The sequence below is a fragment of the Microcaecilia unicolor genome, chromosome 1, assembly GCF_901765095.1.
Source record: "Microcaecilia unicolor chromosome 1, aMicUni1.1, whole genome shotgun sequence".
Taxonomy (NCBI): Eukaryota; Metazoa; Chordata; class Amphibia; order Gymnophiona; family Siphonopidae; genus Microcaecilia; species Microcaecilia unicolor.
The window spans coordinates 104,066,372-104,092,578 of record NC_044031.1 but is presented as its reverse complement, the minus strand read 5'-3'; the positions used below and the strand labels follow the sequence as shown (position 1 = coordinate 104,092,578).

The window sequence follows — 26,207 nt, the reverse complement described above, 5'->3', positions numbered from 1 at the left end:
ACACGTTGAATACACCTGAAGCAGCTCTAGGTGGACGAACGTGGACCATATTGGATTTTATTTACTAAGAATTTTTTTATACACACTTTTTGGACTTATTAGCCACTTATTTTTGGACTGACTATAACATAACCTACCAGGGACTGAGATTGTGACAAATGCAAGTTCCTTGATATATTTTTCTTTATTGACCACTTCTATAAATATTTGCGGTAATTTACAGTAGCATTCATAAATAAAATCATACATACAAAATCACCCTACCACCAACCTCCAATCCCAACTCTATAATGCATAATATATAAAACCAAAACCCCCAAACATAAAACATAAGGGTTTAATAGACTTTCCAGGTATAAAGGGATCATTATGGAATTGTACTTTACAGACTGGTTTTGTTGGTTTTATCTTAAGTAAATGTATTGACAAAATGAAGGGCTCTGCTGCTGTTCCTCTTACAGTTTCTGGGACAATGAACAAGCATGTTCAAGCGACTGGAGGAGGGTTCAGCTCCACTCCTTAGTTAAATAAGACTCTGATTGTCTTGGAACAGTGAGGTTGACCCACTACCACCCATGTCTTCTTTAATTAGTCCTGTGCTATTCTCTTGATGGTTCCCTAGCTCTGGGACATTCAGGATGATTGAGGCCTGTGCTTGCTTCTAACTTTCCTGAGCTAGTCAAAGACTTCTTATAGTTGATCCATGCTTTTCTGCATCTGATAGATTTCTGGGGAGTCTACTCAAGAAAAGTCACAGGAAACAAGAAATGAGGGTGGGACCAGAGGCAGAGCTGAGACGCATGCGAAGGCTGTTTGAAGCGCCGCTCGCCTTCACTGTGGACGCCACAGCCCAAGGTAAGAATTTTTAAAATACAGCCAGCACTTAGGAAGGCGAAGGGCTGCCGGAGGACAGGTCGTGCTTGGAGGGCAGAGAGAGAGAGAGAGAGAGAGGGAGGGAAGCGCGGGGGCATGGAAGTCGGAGGAAAGGGGGGCGTGGACCTCGGAGGGAGGGGGAGGGGGTCCTGGAACTCAGAGGGGAGAGAGATGGAGGGAGGGGGGGCCCTGGATATGGGTGGATGGAGGAGAGGCTAGGGGAGAATGCAGAGTTGATGCACATGTAGGGGGGGAGGGCAAGGGACAGAGGAGAACTGCTGCACCACGATGGATGGAGGGGGCAGGGGAGAGATGCTGCACATGCATGGATGAAGGGGGCAGGGCACAGAGGACGTTTGCTGCATATGGATGAATGCAGGGGAGAGAGCACAACTGCTGCACACGGGACACACACTACACACACACTCTCTTCTCTCACACACACATACACACTCTTCTCGCACACACACACTCGCTCACTCACAACAGTTCCCTTAAAAACATAATTGCCATTAGAGGACAACCTTGCTAGCGCCCATTTATTTCTTTCAGAAACTGGCCTTTTTTAACTAGTAGTATTATATATTTCTGACTAATAGAAATTCCCAATTTGAGTGAAGACTGGCAAAAAGAAATCTAATATTACCACCCTTCTGTATTAAAAAGCATTGGCTCCCCATTTCATACCATATCCCCCTATTTAAACCACTTAAAAAGAAACCACACATGTAGATTGCAAAGAATAGATTTTTTTTACAGGCATCTTAGTACCCAGAAGTCCATGTTAATGTAGTGCTTTAAACCACAGTTTCCCTAAAAATAGAATTCAACACTGTGTACAAGAGTAGGGGAAATATCAAAAATTAAAATCATAGCAATACAATAGTAAGATAGTATAAAATACTATGATATTTCCAAATAACCATTTTACATTTCGGATCGCCCAAACAAGTATGTTATTAACATTTTTTGAAATTTCAAATAATTTTGTTCTGAATATGTAATGGAAAAATTTGTATTCACTACCATCAAGAAACACATTTTTCTAAAAATAGGAGAGCATAAAATTAATTGATCTCGTAAGCAAGAAGAATGACCAAAGAGTGATTTTGAAACCATATCTATCAAAAGCTGAGAAGTAGAACCATGAACAATTTGGAATAACAAACATGCTGCCTTAAATAATATATGTTCATTGACAGGAAGCCAATGTAATTTTACAATATAGCTTGAGACTCTGACATTTATGCACCCTAAAAATTAGTCTCACTACAGTGTTCTGAAAAAGTCAAAGCCTTCTCAGATATCCTGAATTCAAACCCAAGAAGAGAACATTACAATAATCCAGATGAGGAAGTATCAGCTTCTGAACCCGAAGTACAAATGCTTCTGGATGAAAAAATGATTGTATTAATCACAATTGTCTCAATTTGAACATTATTCAGCTCTGGAGGAAGACAATCTGAGAACCGTAAATCAGATGAATTGAGGATAGTTCTCAGCACTCTAGATTCCACTTCAACAGCCGACATCTTATTGTTAGTCAGGACGAGTGAAGAAGGCACTTTGATATCTGAATTCTTAGACCAGATGACTTTTGTCTTATTTGGATTCAGCTTCAACTTAGTTGTAAGTGCCTATTCTTGAACGCTTATCAATTCCAGAAGAAACAATATCAGGTAAATCTATAATACTGGAAGGAACCAGTAAAAGTAAGGAAATGTCATCAGTGTAGGATAGCAATAGTTTACCAGGGTTCAATCTGATCCCTTCCTAATGAAGTCATAAAACAATGAAAAAGCACTGGAGAAAAAAGGTGAACCCTGGGGAACTTTGCATCCCGGAAACTGATACAGAACAGTTTAAAGTCCTGCGATATAGGTACCGTGGATCTTTTTCATAAGGCCAATATAACAGCCTCAACTCGCACCATGTCATACCCAACCATGACTTGGATTAGTAAAGGACTGCTAAGTCTGAGACTCACAGAATATCTCCACAGCACCTGAAATTCTCAGTTGGGCCTCTGCCCAGCATAGAGATCAGTTAATTTTGGATGCAGACTGGAGCAGTTGTAGGCTCCATATTACTCCAACCAGCTCTTGGAATTTCTACTCCTCCTTTTCAAAATACTATGCCCACCCTCATGAATGGGAGACTCAAAGATCGAGCACCAACCAGATCCAGAGGTCTAATCTTGCACCAACTCTGCCCCTGTAGCACAGAGGAATTAGAGTCATGCAAGACGCATCAGTTATTACCTCACAGGGGAGCTTGAGGACCCTCTATAGGGACATGAAAAGCTTGTCCCCTTTGTATATTGCATTTCGTAGGAAGGTCACCGAGGCCTCCATTAGGAACAAAGGTCCCAAAAGAGGAGAAATGAAGGCATGGAATCCTGCACAGCTGCTTGGGAATGCAAGACTAGAAAAGGATGAAGAAAGGATTAGACAAGAAGATTCCCACTTCTATCTTAAATACTTATTCCTCTAATTTTGGCTCTCCAGGAGAGACACCAACCCAAAAACCTTCAACACTAACTTCCCCTTTACCAGGAAGGACTTAGAAAATTCCTGGCCATCTTGAGGCAAGAACAATACCTCCAATCCAGAGAAGAATTATTAGTGGATAAGGGAGGTGGAGGGAAAGGGAGTGATCAGACACTAATGAATAGAAGGACTCCCTGCAGAATACTTTCTACCCCTTGAGGCCCTATATTGTTTTGGCAAATCATAACATCCACTGAACCACCCAGTCCTGCTGCTATAAGGCAGTAGAGGGTAAGTGAATTACCCAAAGTCACCAAGAGCAACAGTGGGACCTAAATCATACACTTCTGTTTCTCAGCTCACGGCTCTAATCAAAAGGCTATTTCTCCCTTCCCAGACAGAAAGCCATCATAGCTCTCTACTCTTTTTAAAGGGACATACAGGAAACCAAAGATCTGACTAGGCCAAACAGCAAACTTATAGACAGCCAAGCCTGCAAACACCCCCGTTCCTTTTGTAATTTGCAGTGGAGCTTATAGAGGCCCCATGTGACTTCCTTGTCAGCTAATGCCTGTGGGCTAAGGCTTGGGGTTAAGGTGAATTGGAACCCTCTGGCTCTATCAGGGGAAGGTCTGTGGAGGAGTGGCCTAGTGGTTAGGGTGGTGGACTCTGGTCCTGGGGAACTGAGTTCGATTCCCACTTCAGGCACAGCTCCTTGTGACTCTGGGCAAGTCACTTAACCCTCCATTGCCCCAGGTACAAATAAGTACCTGTATATGTAAGCCGCATTGAGCCTGCCATGAGTGGGAAAGCACGGGGTACAAATGTAACTAAAACAAAACAATCTCTGGGAGCCAAAATTAGCCTAAGCACTCAACCTCAAGGGATAGGGACACAGCCCGTGGAAAGTGCCCTGGGGAATGAAATCCACTCTGAAGAGACCCTGCTGCACTAGTCCAGCCTGTATCATTTGCTGGAGGTAGAGAAATACTGCTAAGTTCCAGTGCTGCCCCATACCTTATTCTGGTGATGACATCACTGATTTGTCAGTGTTCTCTGCATCCATATGCTGGTTGGGGAATATAACCCACTCATCTAGCAGGCAGATAAGAAATATAAAGAATTAGTAGTTAGTTTGGATATAGGGTTGCCAATTAGCTCCAGATTCACCTGACCTAATCTTGCTTTTCTTAGGGAACTAAGTTTGGATGCAACAACCACCACCACTTCCACCTCCTGCCTTATTGCACCTGTCACCGTGAGGAAATAACTATACTAAAAGACCAAGGTTGTATAATTTAAATCTATTATCACTAATACAGTTACAGATAGTTTTGGTCAATAGGTCATTTTCTTATCCTATGTGCTTATATTAGGAGATAGCGTTGGGAACTTATAAATCTGTTCTAAAACTATTTCTGTTTACACTATTTTTGCACTTTATCTTTGTAAATAAAAACTTCTCTATTTGATCTATGCCGTCTGTGTTGCTTAACAGTGGATAATAGGAAAGTCTGAATTTTGGGACCTGTGTTTGAAAGTATTTTTCCTCTAGATTTAGTGCTATTTTTTACATTCCTCAAAGGGGAGGTGTGTCATAACTGTACCCCTCACAGGTGGAACACAAAATCGGAAATGGTCTGGCCTGTGCTGTTAGAACAGAGGAATGGAATGAGCAGAAGGGACCTAAAAACTCCACGCAGCTAAGATCAATTGTGGGTGCCACAAATAATGCATATTGCTGCTGTCTCCTGAACCCTTTGCAGAATTTTGCATGAGGGAAATTCTGCAACACACAATGGTGCAAAATTTACAGGTGGTCTTGCAGAACTGCAGCATGCAGGATGTTGCAGTTCAGCATTTAGGTTAATAAGGTCAACTCCAGAAGAGGTAGAGGAAAGGAAGTATGCAACCAGTAATTCCAGTCTTAAGAGAATATCTATTACAGGTAAGTACTGTAGCTTCATTTTTTGTAAAGGCAAGGTGAATGAGTCACACAAAGGGACTTCCTAGACAAGAGCAATATGGGAACAACAATCAACCAGGCTCTTTTGTTGTTGTGTTAGAACGCCTTTAAAAAGAACAGAATATGATGGAACTTGATTTCAGGAGTCTGGATTTTGACTAGAACTTAAAAAAAAAAAGAAACCCAAAAATCAAAACCTTGAAAAATGGACTGCTCAAACCTACTGTCATACGAGTATTCAGTTTATAGGCAGTAAAGGGATGTGAATATGTAAATTGAACTCTATGCTGCAAATATCTTCTTAATTGGATTTTGGTGAAGTAATGTTTTGTTTATGGTAGTTCAGTATGTCTTTGGCATTTAACCAAGATTAATGTCATATTTTAATTTTAACTTTTCTTTTATGTTTTACTAGCCGTTAAGCCCGTTAAAACGGGCGCGTATTGGAATGTTTTTTTTTCCCAAGGCCCCCCTCCCGTTGCAGCTGCAAGGCCCCCTGCCATCCTCCTTCCCTGCCAGCTCCAAGGCCCCCTCTGTCCCTCCCTCCCAGCTCCAAGGCTCCAGTCCTCCCCCCTTCCCAGCTGCAAGGCCCCCTGCCTGCCCTCCCTCCCAGTTCCAAGGCCCCAGGCCCTCCCCCCCAAGCTCCCAAGGCCCCCTTCCCTCCCTCCCAGTTCCAAGGCCCCCTGCTCTCCCTCACAACTGTAAGGGGCCCCATGCTCTCCCTCACAACTGTAAGGGGCCCCATTCCCTCCCTCCCTCCCAGTTCCAAGGCCCCTTGCTCCCCCCCCCCCGTGCCTTCTTCCCAGCCAGCTGGAAGGCCCCCTTCAGTCCAGCCCTCCCAGCTCCAAGGCCCCCCCTCCTTCTGAGACCTCCCATGCCCCCCCCCCCCAAGGTAGCCGTTACCGCCCCCCCCACCCCGGAGTCGCCCCTGCCCCCCCCTTCACCCGGCCCGGGCCCTCTCTTGGTTATTCAACTTACAGCAGCACCAAAACAGAAGCAAGCAGCAGCTCCCGTTGGCCTTCCTTCACTGCCTGTGCCTCGCCCTCGTGTGATGTCACGTCAGCGAGGGCGGGGCACAGGCAGGGAAGGAAGGCCGACGGGAGCTGAAGCTGAGCTGCTTGCTGCTGTTTCGGCGCTGCTGTAAGTTGAATAACGAAGAGAGGGCCCGGGCCGGGTGAAGGGGGGGTGGTGGCGATTCCGGGGGGGGGGGGGGGGGCGGTAGCGGCTACCTTGGGGGGGGGGGGGGGGGAGCGGTAGCGACGTCGGCGGTTCCCTCCCTCCCCTTCCGCGCAGTTTCCCTCTCTGTCCCGCCCCCCTCGCCCCGTCATCACGTCTTGACGTGGGGGCGGGACAGAGAGGGAAGTCTCTACTGCGCATTTGCAAGTGAGTACGGTCACTTGCCTTTTATATGTTTGATTGTAAGTTAGATCATTTTATGGTGTTACGTATGCTGAGCTGTAAACCGCCTAGTACATGAGATAGCACAGTCTAGAAATTGTAGAAGTAAACAGCATTTGACTTTAGATGGACCACAGATATAGGCATAGCCCTGACATTAAGGGTTTTCAAATGCTTTTCTATCAGACTTGCTTAGACATAAAGGAAGGATATACAATCTGATATTTAACTGGCTAAGTTTCTTTTGACATAAACCCAAGTTGATTAGGGCAAAAAGCAAGAAAACAAAAACAAACTACCTGGCTGGTTTCCTATGGTTAAGGCTAGTCCAGATAGGTGACAGAAATCCAAAGCATGAAGGATTTGTTCACTTTTAATGACTGTGGCAATGGGGGGAAAAGAACAATTGAAAGAACTTGGCTAAAAATATATCTACGTAGGAACTCAAAATGCATGCATAGCATCACCCTATTGTGGTGAAATTTGGTCTTACCTGACAGTTTCCTTTCCTTGATAAGTTCATAAGAACATAAGCATTGCCATACTGGGACAGACCGAATCCAGGTCACAACTTCGGGATTTTGACAATATTACTTTAAAGAACTGCAGAAATATTGAAAGCTTCATCCAAGATAAGTACACAGTTTTACCTAATATCAGTTATCAAGATATTCAAAGTCTCTTCTCATTTTTGTACCGTGGAGAGGTGGTCTTGTTTTTTGTTTCATGAATTGTGTATATTTGAAAATGGAGGGGTTTTTTTTCCTAAGACCGATGATTAAAAAGAGCCCTCTTGCTTTTATGAAGGTGTATCTTTCAATTTGGGGTGTCTCTGATTCATACTGAGGTCTTTTTTTCTCCACTACAATTTTTCATTAAATAATACAAGACATACCTCCAGATACAAGTGACATATGTGTAGAAGTAATTTCTCTTGATTGATTTCAATTACCCCAATATTGACTGGATAAATGTTACACCAGTGAGTGCCAGGGAGATAAAATTTCTAGGTGTAATAAATGACTGCTTCTTGGAGCAGCTGGTCCAGGAACCAACAAGAGGGGGAGGCATTTTGGATCTGGTCCTTGGTGGCGTGCAGGGCATAGTGCAAGAGGTGGCGGTGTTGGGTCCCCTGGGAAACAGTGATCATAACATGATCAAGTTTGAGCTACTATCTGGGATGAACCCGCAAAAGAAATCTACTATAGCTGCATTTAATTTTCGAAAGGGCAACTATGATAAAATGAGGAAAATGGTTAAAAGAAACTAAAAGGATCAGCTGCAAAGGTTAGGCCACTAAATCAGGAGTGGAAGTAATTCAAAAATACCATCTTGGAAGCCCAGTCCAGATGCATTCCACGTATTTGCAAAGGTGGAAAGAAGAGAAAACATCAGCCAGCATGGTTAAAAGGTGATGTAAAAGAGGCCATTACAGCCAAAAGATTGTCCTTCAAAGAATGGAAAAAGGACCCAAATGAAGAAAATAAGAAGCAACATAAGCAATGGCAAGTCAGATGCCAAGCATTAATAAAGAAAGCTAAAAGAGAATATGAAGAAACTTGCCACAGAGGCCAAAACTCACAGTAACAACTTTTTCAAGAATATCAGAAGCAGGAAGCCTGCAAGGAAATCTGTGGGATTGCTACAACATGAATGAGCAAAAGGGGTGCTCAGGGAGGACAAGGCCATAGTGGAGAAACAAAGAAATTTTTTGCTTCTGTCTTTACCGAAGAATGTAAGAGATCTGCCTGTACCAAAAATGGTTTTCAAGGGTGATGATGCGGAGGAACTGAAAGAAATCTCGGTGAACCTGGAAGATGTACTGAGCCAAACTGACAAATTAAAGAGTAGTAAATCACCTGACCTGGATGGCACACATCCAAGGGTACTGAACTCAAGCATGAAATTGCTGATCTGCTGTTAGTAATATGAAACTTGTCATTAAAATTGTCCATAGTACCTGAAGACTGGAGGGTAGCAAATGTGGCACCAATTTTTAAAAAGGGTTCTAAGGGTCATCTGGGAAATTACAGACCGGTAAGCTTGATGTCGGTGCTGGGCAAAATAGTGAAAACTATTATAAAGAATAAAATTACAGAACATGTAGACAAACATGGTTTAATAGGACAGAGTCAGCATGGGTTCAGTCAAGGGAAATCTTGCCTCAACAATTTGCTTCATTTCTTTGACGGCGTGAATAAACATGTGGATAAAGGTGAGCTGGTTGATGTGGTATATCTAGATTTTCAGAAAGCTTTTGATAAAGTTCTTCATGAGAGACTCCTCAGAAAATTAAAGAGTATGGGATAGGAGGCAAGGTTCTGGTGTGAGTTAGGAATTGGTTACTGAACAGAAAACAGAGGGTAGGGTTAAATGGTCATGTCTCTCAATAGAGGACAGTGAACAGTGTAGTGGCGCAGGGATCTGTACTGGGACCGGTACTATTTAACATATTTATAAATGATATAGAAATCGGAACAATGAGTGAGGTGATTAAATTTGCAGATGATAAAAAAATTTTCAAGGTTATTAAAACACGTGGGCTGTGAAATATTGCACGGACCTTAGGAAATTGGAGGACTGGGCATCCAAAATGGCAGATGGAATTTAATGTGGACAAATGCAAGGTGATGCACATTGGAAAGAATAATCCAAATCATAGTTACCTGATGCTCGGCTCCACCTTGGGAGACAGTGCTCAAGAAAAAGATCTGGGTGTCTGTAGATATGCTAAAAATCTTCTGCTCAGTGTGTGGCGGCGGCCAAGAAAGCAAACAGGTGCTAGGAATAATTAATAATCTGCAACTTGGTTCAATCATTGGTACTAAGTCACCTAGACTACTGCAATGGAATCTATGCGGGATGCAAAGAATACATCATAAAGAAACTCCAAACTGCCCAAAACACCGTAGCTAGACTTATATTTGGAAAAACGAGATTTGAAAGCACCAAACCCCTACGTGAAAAGCTGCACTGGCTCCCAATCAAAGAACATATTGCGTTCAAAATCTGCACTCTGGTTCATATAATCATCTACGGCGAGGCCCCAGGATACATGGCAAACCTCATAGACTTACCAACCAGAAACAGAAAACGATCAACATGCACATACCTAAATCTCCACTACCCAAGCTGCAAAGGAACTCAAATACAAATCAACATATGCATCCAGCTTCTCCTATATAAGCACGCAACTATGGAACGCACTACCAAATGTCATGAAAACAATGCATGACCCATCAAACTTCCGGAAATCATTAAAAACAAACTTATTCAAAGAGGCATACCCTAATGATCCAACTTAAACGATTGAACCCTGCAACACAACAAAATTAATTCTCGAACTGGACATAACTCAACTCTTCCTCCCTGACTCCCTAATGTGTTTGTAACTTTTGAACTTTTACCATATCACTCTGTATTTGTTACACTGGAAGTGGCGATCGCCATCACGGTACTATGTAAGCCACATTCAGTCTGCAAATAGGTGGGAAAATGTGGGGTACTATGTAAGCCACATTGAGCCTGCAAACAGGTGGGAAAATGTGGGATACAAATACAATAAATAAATGCCTTTGTATCGCTCCATGGTGAATCTGCACCTTGAGTATTGCGTTCAGTTCTGGTCGCCGTGTCTCAAAAAAAGATATAGTGGAATTAGAAAAGGTTCAAAGAAAAGCGACGAAAATGATAAATGGGATAGATCTCCTCTCGTATGAGGAAGTCTAAAAGAGGTTAGGGCTCTTCAGCTTGGAAAAGAGATGGATGAGTGGAGATAAGATTGAGGTCTACAAAATTCTGAGTGTAGAACAAGTAAAACTAAATCGATATTTTACTCATTCCAAAAAGTACAAAGACATGGGGACACTCAAGGAAGTTACATGGAAACACTTATAAAACAAATAGGAGGAAATATTTTTTTCACTCAACAAATAGTTAACCTCTGGAACTCTTTGCTGGAGGATGTGGTTAACAGCGGTTATCTATTTTGTTACATTTGTACCCCGCGCTTTCCCACTCATGGTAGGCTTACATGGGGCAATGGAGGGTTAAGTGACTTGCCCAGAGTCACAAGGAGCTGCCTGTGCCTGAAGTGGGAATCGAACTCAGTTCCTCAGGACCAAAGTCCACCACCCTAACCACTAGGCCACTCCTCCATTCAGGTTAGAATATCTGGGTTTAAAAAAGGTTTGGGCAAATTCCTGGAGCAAACGTCCATAGTCTGCTATTGAGGCAGACATGGGAAGCAACTGCTTGCCCTGGGATTGTAGTATGGAGTGTTGGCACGATTTGGGTTTCTGCCAGGTACTTGTGACCTGGCTTGGCCACTATTTGAAAAACAGGATACTGGGCTAGATGGACCATTGGTCTGACCCAATATGGCTACGCTTATGTTCTCTTTTGGATCTCTGCATCCCATGGCAGTTCACGTGTAAATCACCACATTCTAAAATCAGCATTTATACATTTATTGCAAATATGCTCTAGAGCTGTACCAAATAGCATATTTTACTATTTGACTGAATATGAATAATGGGCATTAAACTTTAATGCAACAAGTAATAAAACAAGCAATGTGAAAGCAGAGATCAAGTGTTTATTTCAGTAGGATTTAGCATAGTAGAGCCCCAGATATTATTGTTTGAATTTAATCACTATTTGGCCACATACAAGAAATATATTTAGGGCACTATTCAAGGCTGAATCAAATCAAATATCAACATTCAGTAAAGCTCTAATGCTGACATTTACATGTAGAACTGCCATGCAAGACTAAGATGACCTCCTTAGAGAGTTGGCCCTTCTGCATACAACTTTGTCACCAAATAACACATTTGTAGCAGAGTAAAAGTCACTAAAAAAAAAAGTGTCCACAAAACAAGATTGAAAAAAAAATCTGTGGCATACTGACTTCTTGGGAAGTGTAATCAACTACCCATATTCAGTGGCTTTCCTAGGGGGGCTGGCACCCGGGGCGGATCGCCGATTCGCCCCGCTCTCTGGGTGCAGCACCCCCCCCCCCCCCCGGCTGCACGCTGCCAGGGGGGTGCCACGCGCGCCTCTCCTCCGTTGTTCCATGCTTCTTCTCTGCCCCGGAACAGGAAGTAACCTGTTCCAGGGCAGAGAAGAAGCATGGAACAACGGAGGGCAGGCGTGCACCCGGGGCAGACCGCCCCCACCAGCCCCCCCTTAGGAACGCCACTGCCCATATTCATTATGAAAGGAGATGATATACAAAAACACATGGATGTCAAAGGTTGAGGTGCAATGGGCAGATGCCTCATCCGCTGTAGTATGTAGGTGCACAATCACAGATGTATATATAGTGAATACAAGCAGCACTGAAAAGCCAGTTACTATGGTACAAATACAAGAAGACCCTTCTGCACAATACTTAACTGCTTACTACTAGCACCAGATTTGAGATTACATGCAAAGAACTGACAATACTCTTCAGATAAACATTTCTTCCTTTAATGACATTTACTGTGCATGAAAAAGCAAAATTTGAAGGGAGTTAACTGTTACTCACCTGTATATCTTTATTCATCTGGGGGCTACTGCAGCACTCTGATTCCATACTAGATAAGGAGAAGTTGGAAGGACTATTGGTGCTTGAAGTTCCAAACCTCATTTGGTACTGCAGTGGATTTGGAGTTAGACTCTTTCCTGGTGTACAGGGACCTGAAGCCTCTAGACCTTGAGAATGATAAAATTGAAACAGTTTAAATTTATTCTACTGATGTAAAATTAAATGATATACACTAATGTGGTATTAAAGACCACTCCATTAAAAACACAGCCTGGCTGGAAACATGGTTCTGTAATGTCTTGGAGATTAAAAAAAAAAATTAATAGCACAAAAAGGTCTTTCACCAAACTCTTAAGTTATATGCTGCAAGGGCTAAATTTACTTAGATTATTATTATTATTTTTTTTTTTTTTACTGTGGTTGTTGTGTGTGTGTGGGGGGGGGGGGGGGGGGGGGGCTAAGATCATGGGCTGCAAGGGACACGGATCCTGCTCCGCTTCAAAGTTGTCTGTTCTTGCCATCTTGCGGACAACATATTCTTGTCTTTTTCCTCTTTTATACTCCAATTATGATTTTGTAAACCACTTTTCATACACTTTCAAAAAGCGAATAAGAAAATCTCTGAATAAACTATAAACACTAGAAAATATAGCTAATGAATAAAAAAAATCTGTAACAGCCAGCTTCTGTCTAAAAAGCCCAAAACTGTAACAAAGGAATTTTAATTTCAAAATGATCATATCTTCTCCGGTGATGTCTCAGATTATAAGAGCTATCTTTAGGGATCATTTACTAAAAGATAGAACACAATCTGCTACAGGGCTCATTTTATTCCCATGGGTCCTGTGACAGATAGTGTGAACTGTCAGTAAATAATTCCCTTTGTACCAGATTGCTAGTTACATTAAAAAAAAAAAATACTCCAAACTACCACCACGACTGCTCTGCCATGCCTGCTGTAGAGACTGTGTCACCTATTTAAAGTCATCATCACTGGCTACCAGTTAAACAAAGGATTATCCATAAACTTGTAATTCTTACCTTTAAGGCTCTGAGATATCGCACCCCAGATTATTTATCCAATCTCACTATACCTTACTGCCCTAGCAGAATCCTTCGATCCCTTAACGATCATTGTTTAGTTTTGCCCAACCTGAGAGCAGCTCAACTAGAATCCACCAGACACACTGCCTTCTATTATTTGGCACTCTCCACCTGGAATAATCTCCCTCTAGAACTCCATGGTACATTGTGATTTAAGAGCTTCAAGTCGAACCTAAAAACCTGGTTGTTTAACCAAGCATATCATACCCCCTTCTTAAGTACCCGAATTGTCTAGTGCTGGTCTTTTGGAACTTCCCCCACCTTCTTCCTCTCCCCTCCTACCAAACCTTTTCCCTCTCCACTCTTTCTTGGTGTGAATAACCTTACTTTCCTACCTATTTGCATTCTTTTCTTACTCTATGCTTAGTCTTTACACTGCTCTGCCTGCCAGTTGAGCAGTATAGAAGATTTTAATAAACTGTAAACCAGGTGTAAGCTTGGAACAAAATATTTTTATTCACTCAAAAGACAAAATTTAACCTCAGTCCAGTTATACCCAGTCAAGAACAGGGTTTCATCTCCTGGTGTACAGCGCTGCGTATGCCTTGTAGCGCTATAGAAGTGTTAAGTAGTAGTAAAGCTACCTGTATGTATATTCCTTTCTGTCAAACAGCTTCTCGTCAGCTTTCAGTCTTTTAAAGAACATTCCAAAGAGCAAGACCTATTCCCACCGTCCCTGCTTTAGGTGCTGCTTTCTCCATTATCATAGTCCCTGTCCTCTCTTTTATGAGGGACCACATCAGCTCATCTACAGTCCCGCGGAACTTCTCCCGCCTCTAAAGATCTATTAAATAAATCCTTAAGAGGTCTCGCCAGGACTTCTGAGCTCTCTCAGTATCTTGGTATGTATCCCATCCAGCCCCATAGCTTTGTCCATTTTCAGATTTTCAAGTGGTTATTAAACGCTTTCTTCTGTGAACAGATCATCTATTCCCAGATATACCCTCTGCAGCTGACCACAATCCTTCTACAGGATTTTATTCTGTGAACACCGAACTGAAGTATTTGTTTAGCACGTTTGCTTTATCCTCATCACTCCCCACATAGCTCTTCTCAGCATCTTCCAGTCTTCAAAGTTCATTCCTAGCTTTCCTCCTTTCCCCAATATATCTAAAAAAGGTCTCATCACCTCTTTAGCCATTTTTTCTTCCGTCTGTGCTTTCACTAACCGCATTTCCCTCTTTGCTTCTTTTAGCTTAATCCGGTAATCTTTTCCGGGATCTTCTTGTTGTATTCTTCTGTATTACTTGAACACAGCCTCTTTTGCCCTTATTTTTTGGACACTTGTTTGGGAGAACCAAATAGGCTTCCTGTTTCTCTTGTTTTTGTTTACTTTCCTTGCCATATTTACAGCAACTGTCAACTTGGGCCACTGTCCTTCCACTTCTCCTATGCCTACCCATGCCGTCAGCTCTTTCAGGTATTACCCCCATTTTACCAAAATCAGAATGTCTGAAATCCTGCGTTTTGTGCATTTGCACTCTGCTTTTGCTCATATCAAACCATATCATATGATGATCACTATTGCCTCAATGGGACCCCACCTGGATACTTCCTCCATTTGTGAGCACTAGACCCAGTCTCGCCCCTTCCCTCATGGAATGTCACCATTTGTCTGAGCAAAGCACTTTGACAAGAATCCACAATCTCTCTGCTTCTTTCCAGTTCTGCCGATGGAACATTCCAATCCACATCAGACAAGTTGAAATCTCCAAGCAATAGCACCTTCCCTTTCATTACAAATTTATGGATATCTTCCATCAGATCCTCATCCAGCTTCTCCATTTGTACTGAGGTCTGTAGATAACACCCATGTAGATACATCCAGGACAATCCATATAGCTTCTTCCTTTTCCCAGGTTCCCTGCATTTCTGCTGCTCTAATATTTATCACATACTGTGCCACTCCTCCACCTTTTCAGCACTACCTATCTCCTTCCTAAAAAGATTATAGCCCAGTATGGTCATATCCCATTCATGGGAATTAATGAACCATATCTCTGTAATAGTAACAATAGCTAAGTCTTCCTCAAACATGAGGGCTTGCAAACCTTGCACTTTTTTTTTAAACAGGCTACGAGCATTTGTGCTCATTGTTTTACATGTGTTGAATTTAGATGGTTTTCTATACTAACATTACCTTCCCTACTGCTGCCATTATTTTTCTTGGGGGTGACTTTCTGAATTCCCGTGCTTCATTTTGTCACCCCCACCCTCTAGTTTAAATATCTAGAAACATACCGTGAATTTCTCCACAAAGGTCCTTTTTCCTGTCACAGAAAGATGTAGTCCATCATTACAGTACAGCCTGCTATTTTTTAAAATACTGCCCCATCCTTCTGTGTATCTAAATCCTTCTTTACACCACTACTTACTACTACTAATTTATTTAGCGCTACTAGACGTATACAGCGCTGTACACTTGAACATGAAGAGACAGTCCCTGCTTGAAAGAGCTTACAATCTAATCAGGACAAACAGGACAAATAAGGGATAAGGGAATTACTAAGGTGGGAATAATAAAACATACATAGGAACTGCACAATTGAATAGGGGCTAGGAATTAAAAGCAGCAATAAAAAAAATCATTTCCTGCTCCCTCATGCCTAAAAGGAGGGGTAAGTAGTGTGTTGGCCCCGCTACGCCTACGACTCTCGTGGTGGGACCTATGGACCGCTTTACTGCGCCAGGACTTTTTTGGGACTGGACTCCTTGCTGTTGGAGGGAGCGGAGGGAGGTGACCCACTCCCCCAACTTGAGGCTGAAACCTCTCTGAGTCCCGATAATCGGAGGCCCCCGCTCATGCCGGTGGTGGAGCTACGACATGATCAGGAAACCCCTTGCTTTGGCGTTCAGGGAATGTTTCCTGTAGTGGGGTCAGATCACAGCAACAAACCACCCAATATATCCATTCAGATGAACAAGGCACAGGAAAGAGTCAGCGTTTTTGTTGGCTGCAAAGGAGAAACAGCCTTCAAGTGAATTTGTGACTGAAATTACTTCTCTAAGTCCTTTTTACCCGTAAAACCTTCAACTATTACTTTAGATACTTGTTGGGCAGACTGGATGGACCGTACAGGTCTTTATCTGCCGTCATTTACTATGTTACTATACGGGAAGCTCTTTTAGGTTTGGAAACTTCATTTTCCCAAAAATTAATATCTGTAATTCAGCATACTCAAATTTCCTCAGAAAAAATTTCTATGTTGGAAACAAAAACTAACTTTGGAAAAAAAAATGACTCTGCTAGTAATAGTCATTCTCTTCAACAAACTCAAGTAAATTTGATTAAAGAAAATATGATGTTGCAATATAAGATTGAAAACTTGAAAAACCAACAGAGGTCTAAAACATTGCAATTGATAAACTTTCCTAAAATGCCTTCTATTGCTCCTCTTATAACTTTTAAAAAATATTTATTGGAGATATTGAAAATTCCCGAGCAAGCTTACCCTCCGGTCTCTAAAATATATTATCTATCGTCACATAAAAAGAACACCACTAATCAACCTATTGCTGAAGGAGCTGATATTTCTTTTGATACTTTAAATCTTACACAAATGCTTGAAGATGACAATTTGGGCTTTAAACCTGCCACTTTGATTGTGACCTTTGTACTATAACCTGATTGAGACTGGATATTGAGATAATTTTTTCATCATAGAGAAGAACTTTTCATGAATTGTAAGATTAGAGTTTTTCCAGATATTGCTAGAGTAACCCAAAAGAGGCGCCAATTTTTCCTTAAACTCCGTCCGTGGGTTGTACAATTGGGCGGTTTATTTTGGTTGAATTTTCCTTGTAAATGTGTATTAAAATTAAACTCAGTGAAATATGTTTTTTATGATCCTACGCATTTAACATTTTTTTTTTTTACTCAAAGACTGTTGTAACTCCAGTTTCGCAGCCAATAGTAATATCTTCATCTACTCAGTAATTTAATATAACTTAGTTTGAGTAGGACTGATGAGGTCTTTTTCTCCATTTTGATTAAAAGAAAAAAAGATTATAACAAAGAGAGATAAAAAATTGATATCACATTCTATATGTTGTGAATACTTATTGATTGTTTAATAGAGTTCAGCTCATTATTGACAATATAGTTCAGATTCGCTGAAATTTTGTCCAGTATTTTCTGTAGAGACAGAGTTTGACATGCTGGCTCAGGTCGTCTATTCCAGGCATATGGTGCAGCAAGATAAAAGGAACAGAGTCTGGAGTTGGCAGTGAGGAGAAGGGTACAGACAATTTACCTAATGAACGGAGTTCCGGGAAGGAGTGTAGAGAGAGATAAAAGTGGAGTGGTACTGAAGAGCTGCAGAGTGAATGCAGTTGCGAGTCAATAAGTGAAGTTTGAATTGTATGCAGAAATGGATAGGGAGCCAATGAAGTGACTTGAGAAGGCTAACTGAGCATAGTGACACTGAAAGAATATATGTCATACAGCAAAATTTTGAACAGATCAAAAGGGGGAGAGATGGCTTAGTGGGAGACCCATGAGAAGCAAGTTGCAATTGTCTAAGCAAGAAGAGGTGATACGAATGTGGGTAAGGGTTTTGGTAGTGTGTTGAGAAAGGAAAGGATGAATTTTAGTGATATTATAGCAAAGAAACAGGTTTTAGCAGTCTGTTGGATATGGATAGAGAGAGAGATAGAGAGAGAGATAACCCCAAGGTTCGGAGCTGATGAGACAGGAAGGATGATAGTGTTATCCACAGAGATAGAGAATGTGGGGAAGAGGAGAGGGGGGTTTAAGGGGCAAGATAAGAGGCTCAGTCTGGATTATGTTTAGTTTTAGATGGCAGTGAGACATTTGGCAGCAATGTCAGACAAGCAGGCAGGCTGACACTTGGGCCTGGATGCCTGTTGAAATTTCTGGTGTGGAGGGTAAAATGTCTTACCTGATAATTTTCTTTCCCTTAGTCACAGCAGATGAATCCACGAACTGGTGGGTTGTATCCGCCTACCAGCAGGTGGCGATAACACTGAAGAAAAAGCAGGGACCCTGGACGTCCAGCTCCTTACCACTTCAGTATAGGTCGCATCACCAAAGCAGACGATAAGGGGAAAAAAACATTAAAAAAAGAAGAACACTCATCACACCTGAAACTCCAGGGAAAACAAAAGTTTATGACAGATTGAGTCTAATGTGCAATCTGGATACATGTGCCTCTCTTCTTAATCTGTCCTCTCCTTTTCTTTTTTTTTTTTTTTTTTTTACTATTCCGGCAGTACTCATCTGAAATGCAAGAACAAAGCACGGGGCTACAGCGAGAAGAGTAGGGATCCTGGATTCATTTGCTGCGACTAAAGGACAGAAAATTATCTGTTAAGACAATTTTACCTTCCTTAGCCTCAGCAACATATGAATCCAGGAAATCGTGGGATGTATCAAAGCAATTCCTTAAATAGGGTGGGAAGCCTCCACTCCCCAAGAGAGCACCGTCGCCCCAAAAAGGACATCTCCTCACACTGCAACATCAAATCTATAGTGTTTCACAAAGGAATGCTGAGAAACTCAAGTAGCTGCCTGACAAATGTCGTCCAAGGAAAGGACACCCGTTTCCGCCCACAAGGAAGCTGGCGCCCGAGTCTAACGAGCACGCAACTACACAGGGGGAACCCGACCCTTGACAAGGTATGCCAAAAATATGGCTTCTTTAAGCCACTGAGAAATGGTCACCTTGGAAGTAGCATAATCTTGTCTAGGACCGGACAAGAGAACAAAAAGATGGTCTGAGCACCGGAATTCATTAGTCATCTGCAAATACCAGAGAAGGGAACGACGAACATCCAAACAACGAAGAAGAGAAAAATTCTTTGTAAAATCCGACCTGCGAAAGGAAGGTACAAACAGAGGCTGATTCAAATTAAAGGCAGACGCGCCCTTAGGCAAAAAGGATGTAACACTTCGCAGAGCAAACCCCCCAGTCCGAAAATTGGAGAAAGGGTTCTCGACACGACAATGCTTGGAGTTCAGAGATCCAATGCACCAAGGCAATGGGGACTAAAAACATAGTCTTCAGCGTAAGATCATTATCAGAAGCCATATACAAGGGTTCAAACGGTGCATCCTGCAACATAAGGACAAGATTCAACTTCCAAGAAGGGCATGGCCACTGAACTGGAGGGCGAAGATGAAAAGCACCTTTCAGAAATCATGCTATGTCAGAATGAGCCGCTAAAGAAGAACCTGATACACAACCTCGGAAACAGACAAGAGCCGTGACTTGCATACAGAGAATTATATGCCAAGACCTTCTGTAAACCCTTTTGCAGGAAAGCCAAAATCTGGGAAACAGATGCCTTAAAGGGAGACCAGGCCCGCTCCGCACGCCATGACTCAAAGGTACACCACACTCTGGCATACGCCGTCATGATGGAGCATTTCGAGGCTCAAAGTAAAGTGGCAATGACTTGATCAGAGTAGCCCTTCTTCCTCAGTCTTGCCCTCGCAAGAGCCAAGCTGTAAGACCAAAGCGGGAGGTGTCCTCCATTTGCACCAGACCCTGATGAAGAAGTCCGGGAAATACCAGAATCTGCAGGGGCAGTTCCACTAACAGACAAACTAAGTCTGCATACCACGGACGGCGTGGCCAATCTGGAGCTATCAGCACTACAGGACCGGGATGGAGCCTGATCCGACGTAGAAGATGTCCAATTAGCGGCCAAGGCGAGAAGATAGAGGAGACCAGAGCTCAGCTAGGGCTGTAATAGTGCTTTGAGTCCTGCAGAGTCCATCTCTTTCCTCCTGATGAAGAACTTGAGTACTTTGGCATTCTTCTTGGTTGCCATCAGGTTCATGATCAGAGAGCCCCACCTTTGACAGATCAGACAAAAGGCTTCTGCTGCCAGTTCCCATTCTGTCGCATCTAGTAGATGTTGACTGAGAACATCCGCTTGAGTTCAATTCCCACTTCAGGCACTGGCAGCTCCTTGTGACTCTGGGCAAGTCACTTAACTCTCCATTGCCCCAGGTACAAATAAGTACCTGCATATAATATGTAAGCCGCATTGAGCCTGCCATGAGTGGGAAAGTGCGGGGTACAAATGTAACTAAAACTAAAAAAAAATGGCTTACGCTCAACTGACAAACAGCAATGTCACTGAGTCAGGAGATGCAACCTGAGGTGGAAGAGTGTAGTATGTGCTCACCAGACAAACAGCTATGTCATCGAGTCAGGAGAGGCAACCTGAGAGTAAAAGGAACCATGGCATGTACTCAACTGACATACAACTGTATCACAGGAGATGCGACCCAAGGCATAAACAGGAAACATGGCGTGAACTCCATTGATGTACAGGTATTTCACTGAGTCAGGAGACGCAGCCTGCTGCATAACAGGAAATGTGGCATATACTCAACTGATGTACAGTTAATTTCACCAAGTTAGGAGATGAGGCCAGAATTGCAACAGGAAGTGTGGCATTTACTCAACCAACATACAGCTAAGTCGCTGAGTCAGGAGATGCAGCATGAGGCATAACAGAAAGTGTGGCCTGTACTCAACTGACGTACAGTTATTTCACAGAGTCAAGAGATGTGGCCTGAGGTATCACAGGAAAGGTGGCATTTACTCAGCTGACCTACCAAGATATCACTGAGTCAGGAAACATCGCTTGAAGTATAACAGGAAACGTGGCTGTAACATAAAACCCTGTCATCAAGGCAAGAGAATCGGCCTGAACTGGGCCGGGAGGCATGGCCAGAACTCAATGGAAGAGCCGAAAGTGCACCGAGTCCAGAGCCATCAGAGAGTCCAAATGCAGAGTGGCACACACTCAACAGCCAGAGAGAACCACCACCAGGCCAGGAGAAGCATAACACAAACTGAAATGATACAGTAAGTGGAAGAAAATTCACCCCTACAGAAATGAAGGTTAAGCACAAAACACAGAAAGGGAGGGCATCTGGACTGGTCTGGTAAGACTAATGGAAAGAAAATTATCAGGTAAGCTATAATTTTACCTGACCAGTCCAGACCAATGGAATGTAGCAAAAACAGTCTCCCAAACAGCTCGAGAAATATAAAATACCCCAATCCATCCACCCTATCAGATTAACTGTTCACTCGTCCTCTAGATTGTTCATTTGTCTTTAGATTGTTCTCTTGTCTTTTAGATTGTAAGCTCTTTGAGCAGGGACTGTCCTTCTATGTTTGAATTGTACAGCGCTGCGTAACCCTAGTAGCGCTTTAGAAATGGTTGTTGTTGGTGGTTGTTGTAAGAGCCTCAAAGACAAGAAACAATAAGTCAGCCATAGCCTCCAGAGAGATCACTGGATGAACGAGACTAGAACTGAAGTTCAGAGATTCCCCGAAGGCAACCCACACACACAATCAAGTGCTTCAGTCCACTCGGAGTATGAACACTGCCACCGTGAAACCATGAAGCTTAAAAAGACTGTGGAACAAAATCAAACAGCACCAAAATGCAAATTGATGAAGGACTACTACCCCATAGAGCAGAGAACTAGAGTGGTCTAGGTCAGCCGGTTAAATGGGGAAGCAGAATGGCAGGAACTGCCAACTTACAAAGAGAAGAAAAAGGAGCAAGACAATATTAGGCTGCTCCACTAGAGACCATAAGCAGAGATAGAGGCTGACTCAACAGGAGAAAGAAAAAAAGGCCGTAAGCATATGAGAGCCCTGCCTACCTAGTGCTGAAGTATCGCTCCAAAAAGCTCTGCAACGCAGGGAACAAAGTCACTGTAGAAAAATACAACACTGCACAGACTTTGGAGAAAGAGAGCAAACTTGGGAGAACCACCACTATGGGCGATACACCATGTGAGGCATGGGGGGAGTGAGCCCCAGGTGCTCGGAAGGCTTGGCTCTGCCATTAATCCAGAAGTGGAAACAATGGACAAGGCAGTGCCTTTGCAGCCTCGCCAAAGGACAAAGTAGCAAACAGCCATAGTGAGGATTGAACCAGCAACCTCTGGTTCTGCACTCATAGAAAACCTCCCTGCAGAAATGGAATGGAGCCATGCCTGTGGAAATGCCCTTGCAGAGGCCACAGAAGAGCAACCAAAGTAGCAATTGCAGACAGCAACCCATGCCTGAGTCATCTAATGTAGCACCGAGGGAGCTGCAAGCAGATTAGAAGCTTGGACAAGCAGCCATCCACAGAAAGGCTGCACTCCTATGCAGGAAGGACCACATGCCTGGAAGAGACAGAGTCACGTAGAATAGAGTGGAATATGGCCACCGGCTGAGGATAGCAGATAAAGGTAGATTCAAATGGCTAGGTGACTTGGAGCCACGGTAGAAATTGAACTGCATTCCTCAAGTTTCCAGGCTGCAAAACTAACCTGCACGCCACTGCTCCACCTCAATAGTCCAGCCTCAGGCTACCACCAGATGCAGTTCAAAGAGAAGTGTCACCGTGCTGGCTAAGAGACTGGTGTCACTGGAAAGGCTGAGAGAGATCCCAGATACACAGCAACTCAAGGAGGAGGTACCCCCACTGAGACTAAAAACTGTGAACCCTGCGCACCCGCCGGGGAACACACCACCCCAAAAACCTGCTCCAACCATGCAGGCCAACCCAAGGAAAAAAGGAGATGCAGACAAAAAGGAAGGTGGTGACCACTGACCGCATCTAGCCCCAGAAGCCATTGCCACAGAGGCGAATCAAAGGCTGCAGCTACCACGCCGCTGAAAAAAGTGGCGTGCAGTCGCAGCGCTAGTCTGCTATCACCAAAATGCAGCCCTCACTGTGCAGGACCCCAAAGAAGGGTTGCTGCCATCATGGCATCCAAAAAGCCACTGCTACCAGGGGAAAACAAACAAATAAAACAAACTTTGCTGCCCCAGAGCAGCGCACAGCCCCGGCAGAGTCTGAAAAATGCTCCATCATGCAGCCCAAAAGGCTGGGCCACAGTGGAGCCCAAAGGGTGCTGCCACCTCGCCGCCTGAAAAGGGCACTGTCAGAAAGTAGGCCAAAGGCATCAAAGACAGCCTGACAGACCACTGCCACCAAGCCATCCCAAAAGGAAAGCTGCCACCGAGCAGCCCACAGGATCGCCATCACAGTGCAGTCCAAAGGACTGCAGCCACCTTGCAGGACCAAAAAGGGCACTGCCACAGTACACCTCAAACAGTGCAATCACAATGCAGAGCAAAAAAGGGCACAGAGCAGCCCAAAAGATTGCCGCTACCACAGAGACGAAGGCGCTAACCCAAAACATGGCAAGAAGGCGCCATTGTACAGCTCGCAAGAAGGACCCCAATTGCAGTCAAGAAGGCACAAAGAGGCTGGCACCCCCAAAAAGCTGAAAGGAGGCGACCTGGCCAGTGCGAGTAACAGCATGCAACACAGCCCCCCACAGCAACCAAGCACCGGCTTCCTGCCAGACCAGAGACCGTATGGACAGCCCAAAGGCTCCACTGCCCCAGTAACCAGGAGTAAGAGATGCTGTCGCCACAGGGGAAAATCTGTGACCTGAAACAAAACAGCACAAAGGCTGCCAAAACTCCAAGGCGTGAAAAAACTAGCACAGGAAGACAGAGTGACTTACTCCAGCCAGACCTGTATGCAAAGCGAAAGTCAGCTCTATGCAACTGACAGAGCAGGAAACTAGACTGCCTTAAGTCTAGGGAGGGGGGGAAAAACTCCTAACCCAAAGACAATAAAAAACAATATTGTTGCTAAGAAAACTCAGCACCATTACAGAGAGCAAAAATTCAGCCCGTCAAAACAGAGGAGGCCGCAGGCTTCCTGGAGAGAGCACAAACAGTCCAAAATAAGGCCCCCAGCCATGAATAACAAAAACAAAGAGGAGAAGTAGAATACCATTCTATGACTTTCCCAATAAACTGAAAATAGAAACTTACCTCAGTGAAGGAAAAATAAGTGAAGCCATACTTGTCAAATCCAGTCAGGAACCTGAAGATGTGAAGAAATGTCCTTGCCTCAGAAAAACCCTCATGTCTGACAAAAAAGTGGGGTAGTGGAGGCAGGAAGGGAGCCAGCACCACTGGGTGTCGCCCTAGCTGGGGGATGAGGGACCCAGAACCACCGAGTGATATCCTGGCTCAAAGAGATCCTGTTTTGCCCTTTTTTTTAAAATAAATGAGCCCGAACTACCAGCATTAACCCCTTGCTCAAAACTGATCCCAGAACTAGCCAGGACACGAGCTAAAAGAAAAGTACCAGGAAGCAGCTGCACAATCCGTCTACCATCCATTTGGAGACAGAAAAATACTGAGCAATCCAGGCTACACGATATCCTTAAGAGGCAAATTACTTGGAACTATTTTTCTCCATCTACTTCTGCTGGTAGATGGACATAACCCATTGGTCTGAACTGGTCTGGTATACATGACAAGGAAGATCACTGTCTAACCATTTGAGTGTTGGTGTTACTAAGGCTTGTCATAAATTATTAAAAAAAAAAAAAAAAGAGGAATGGGCAACAAAAACTATCTACACAAAACCCAGAAATCCTTACTAACAACTGCAGGGCAAGCAATCAAAACACATCAGGCACTGTTCGTTTGATATGGGATCCATTATCGGAGGAAAAAGCCTCAGAATTTCAATTAGCACTTTAGGAATGTGCTTTCTCATTCAATCACAGGCATAAAAAACTTCTAGTCGCAGTTCAGTACATAGTGTAACAACGTGCAACTATGAAATTATGTGTTTGAAACCAATATTCAAACACATTTAGTATCTCAGGGATATGAAATCTGACATTTCAAATTTATCCTTCAAACTTTCAGATTAGAGACCTGCACGGGAAAGGGGTTAACGGCGTTCCCATGGGGATGAAAGCAGTTCTGCGGGGTTCTCGCGAGGATGGAAGCAGCTCTGCGGGGTTCCCGCAGGGATGGAATCAGTTCTGCAGGGTTCCCGTGGAAGTGTAAGCTGCACCTGCGCCAGTCTCTCATCTACCAAGTTCTTTGAGTGCTGTTTCCTCCTCCTCACTTTAACAGCACAAATGCGGAAAGTCTTCCATTAAGGTGGTGGTAGAGACACAAATGAAGACGGAATTCAAAAAGGCATGAGATGAATGCAGAGGATCTGTAATTAGAAAATGGAAGTTATAAAAAACCTAAACTTAAATGGCTGCATGTGTGTGGTTGTGTTGAGTGACACTTAGATGGCGACTCTGGCTGTAATGAACTAGAGCCAATACCAGCCAGACTTGTATTGTCTGTCTCATATATGGCAATTTGGTTTACCATGGGCTGGAAAGGGCATAGACAGCAACTTCAGTGGCTGGAACATGAGGACAGTGCTGGAAAGACTTTTACGGTATGTGTCCCACAAATGAGAAGACAAATAGACTGGAGTGGGCTTCGACGGCAACTCCAGCAGTTGGAACATAAGGATAGGTCCTTATAGACTTCTATGGTCTATGTCCCAGAAACACCAAAGAAAGACCATAACCAAGTATATAATATCACACTCACTGATTTAATCGTGAATTAGTAATGAGTGTGACTATTGGGAAGACTGGATGGACCGTTCAGGCCTTTATTTGATGTCACTTACTATGTTACTATTAATCCTCTTTGCTCCCAGGCTGATGTGCAGACCTCAGCTCTGACACAGGCACAGGCATCAGATGTCACCTGACCTACTGGCACGTGCCTGTGGCGATCTCTAAGCATAGAGTGCCAGTGAATCAGAGACAAGTCTTACACGTGCGCATCAGAGTGTTCCAAGTTCCAAAGTCCGTTCCTTCCTTGTCTGCAATGCTGTGGCTCAAATCCAGAGACACAGAGAGCTGACCAGAATTTTCTTTTATGTACCATTAAATTCTTGTGGGGACTAATAAGATTCCAGCAGGAATGGGCAAGATTTCTGTCCCTGTGTAACTCTCTATTTCAGA

At 43.4% G+C, this 26,207-nt stretch overlaps 1 protein-coding gene across 1 annotated transcript in view; it reads right to left on the bottom strand.

Annotated features, from left to right (window-relative positions):
- Window positions 1–26,207, bottom strand: part of MASTL (microtubule associated serine/threonine kinase like) — a 247,832-nt gene that overhangs the window by 60,481 nt on the left and 161,144 nt on the right. The window contains 1 exon segment of the mRNA XM_030200885.1: window positions 12,260–12,426. Coding sequence (XP_030056745.1) covers window positions 12,260–12,426 — 167 coding nt within the window.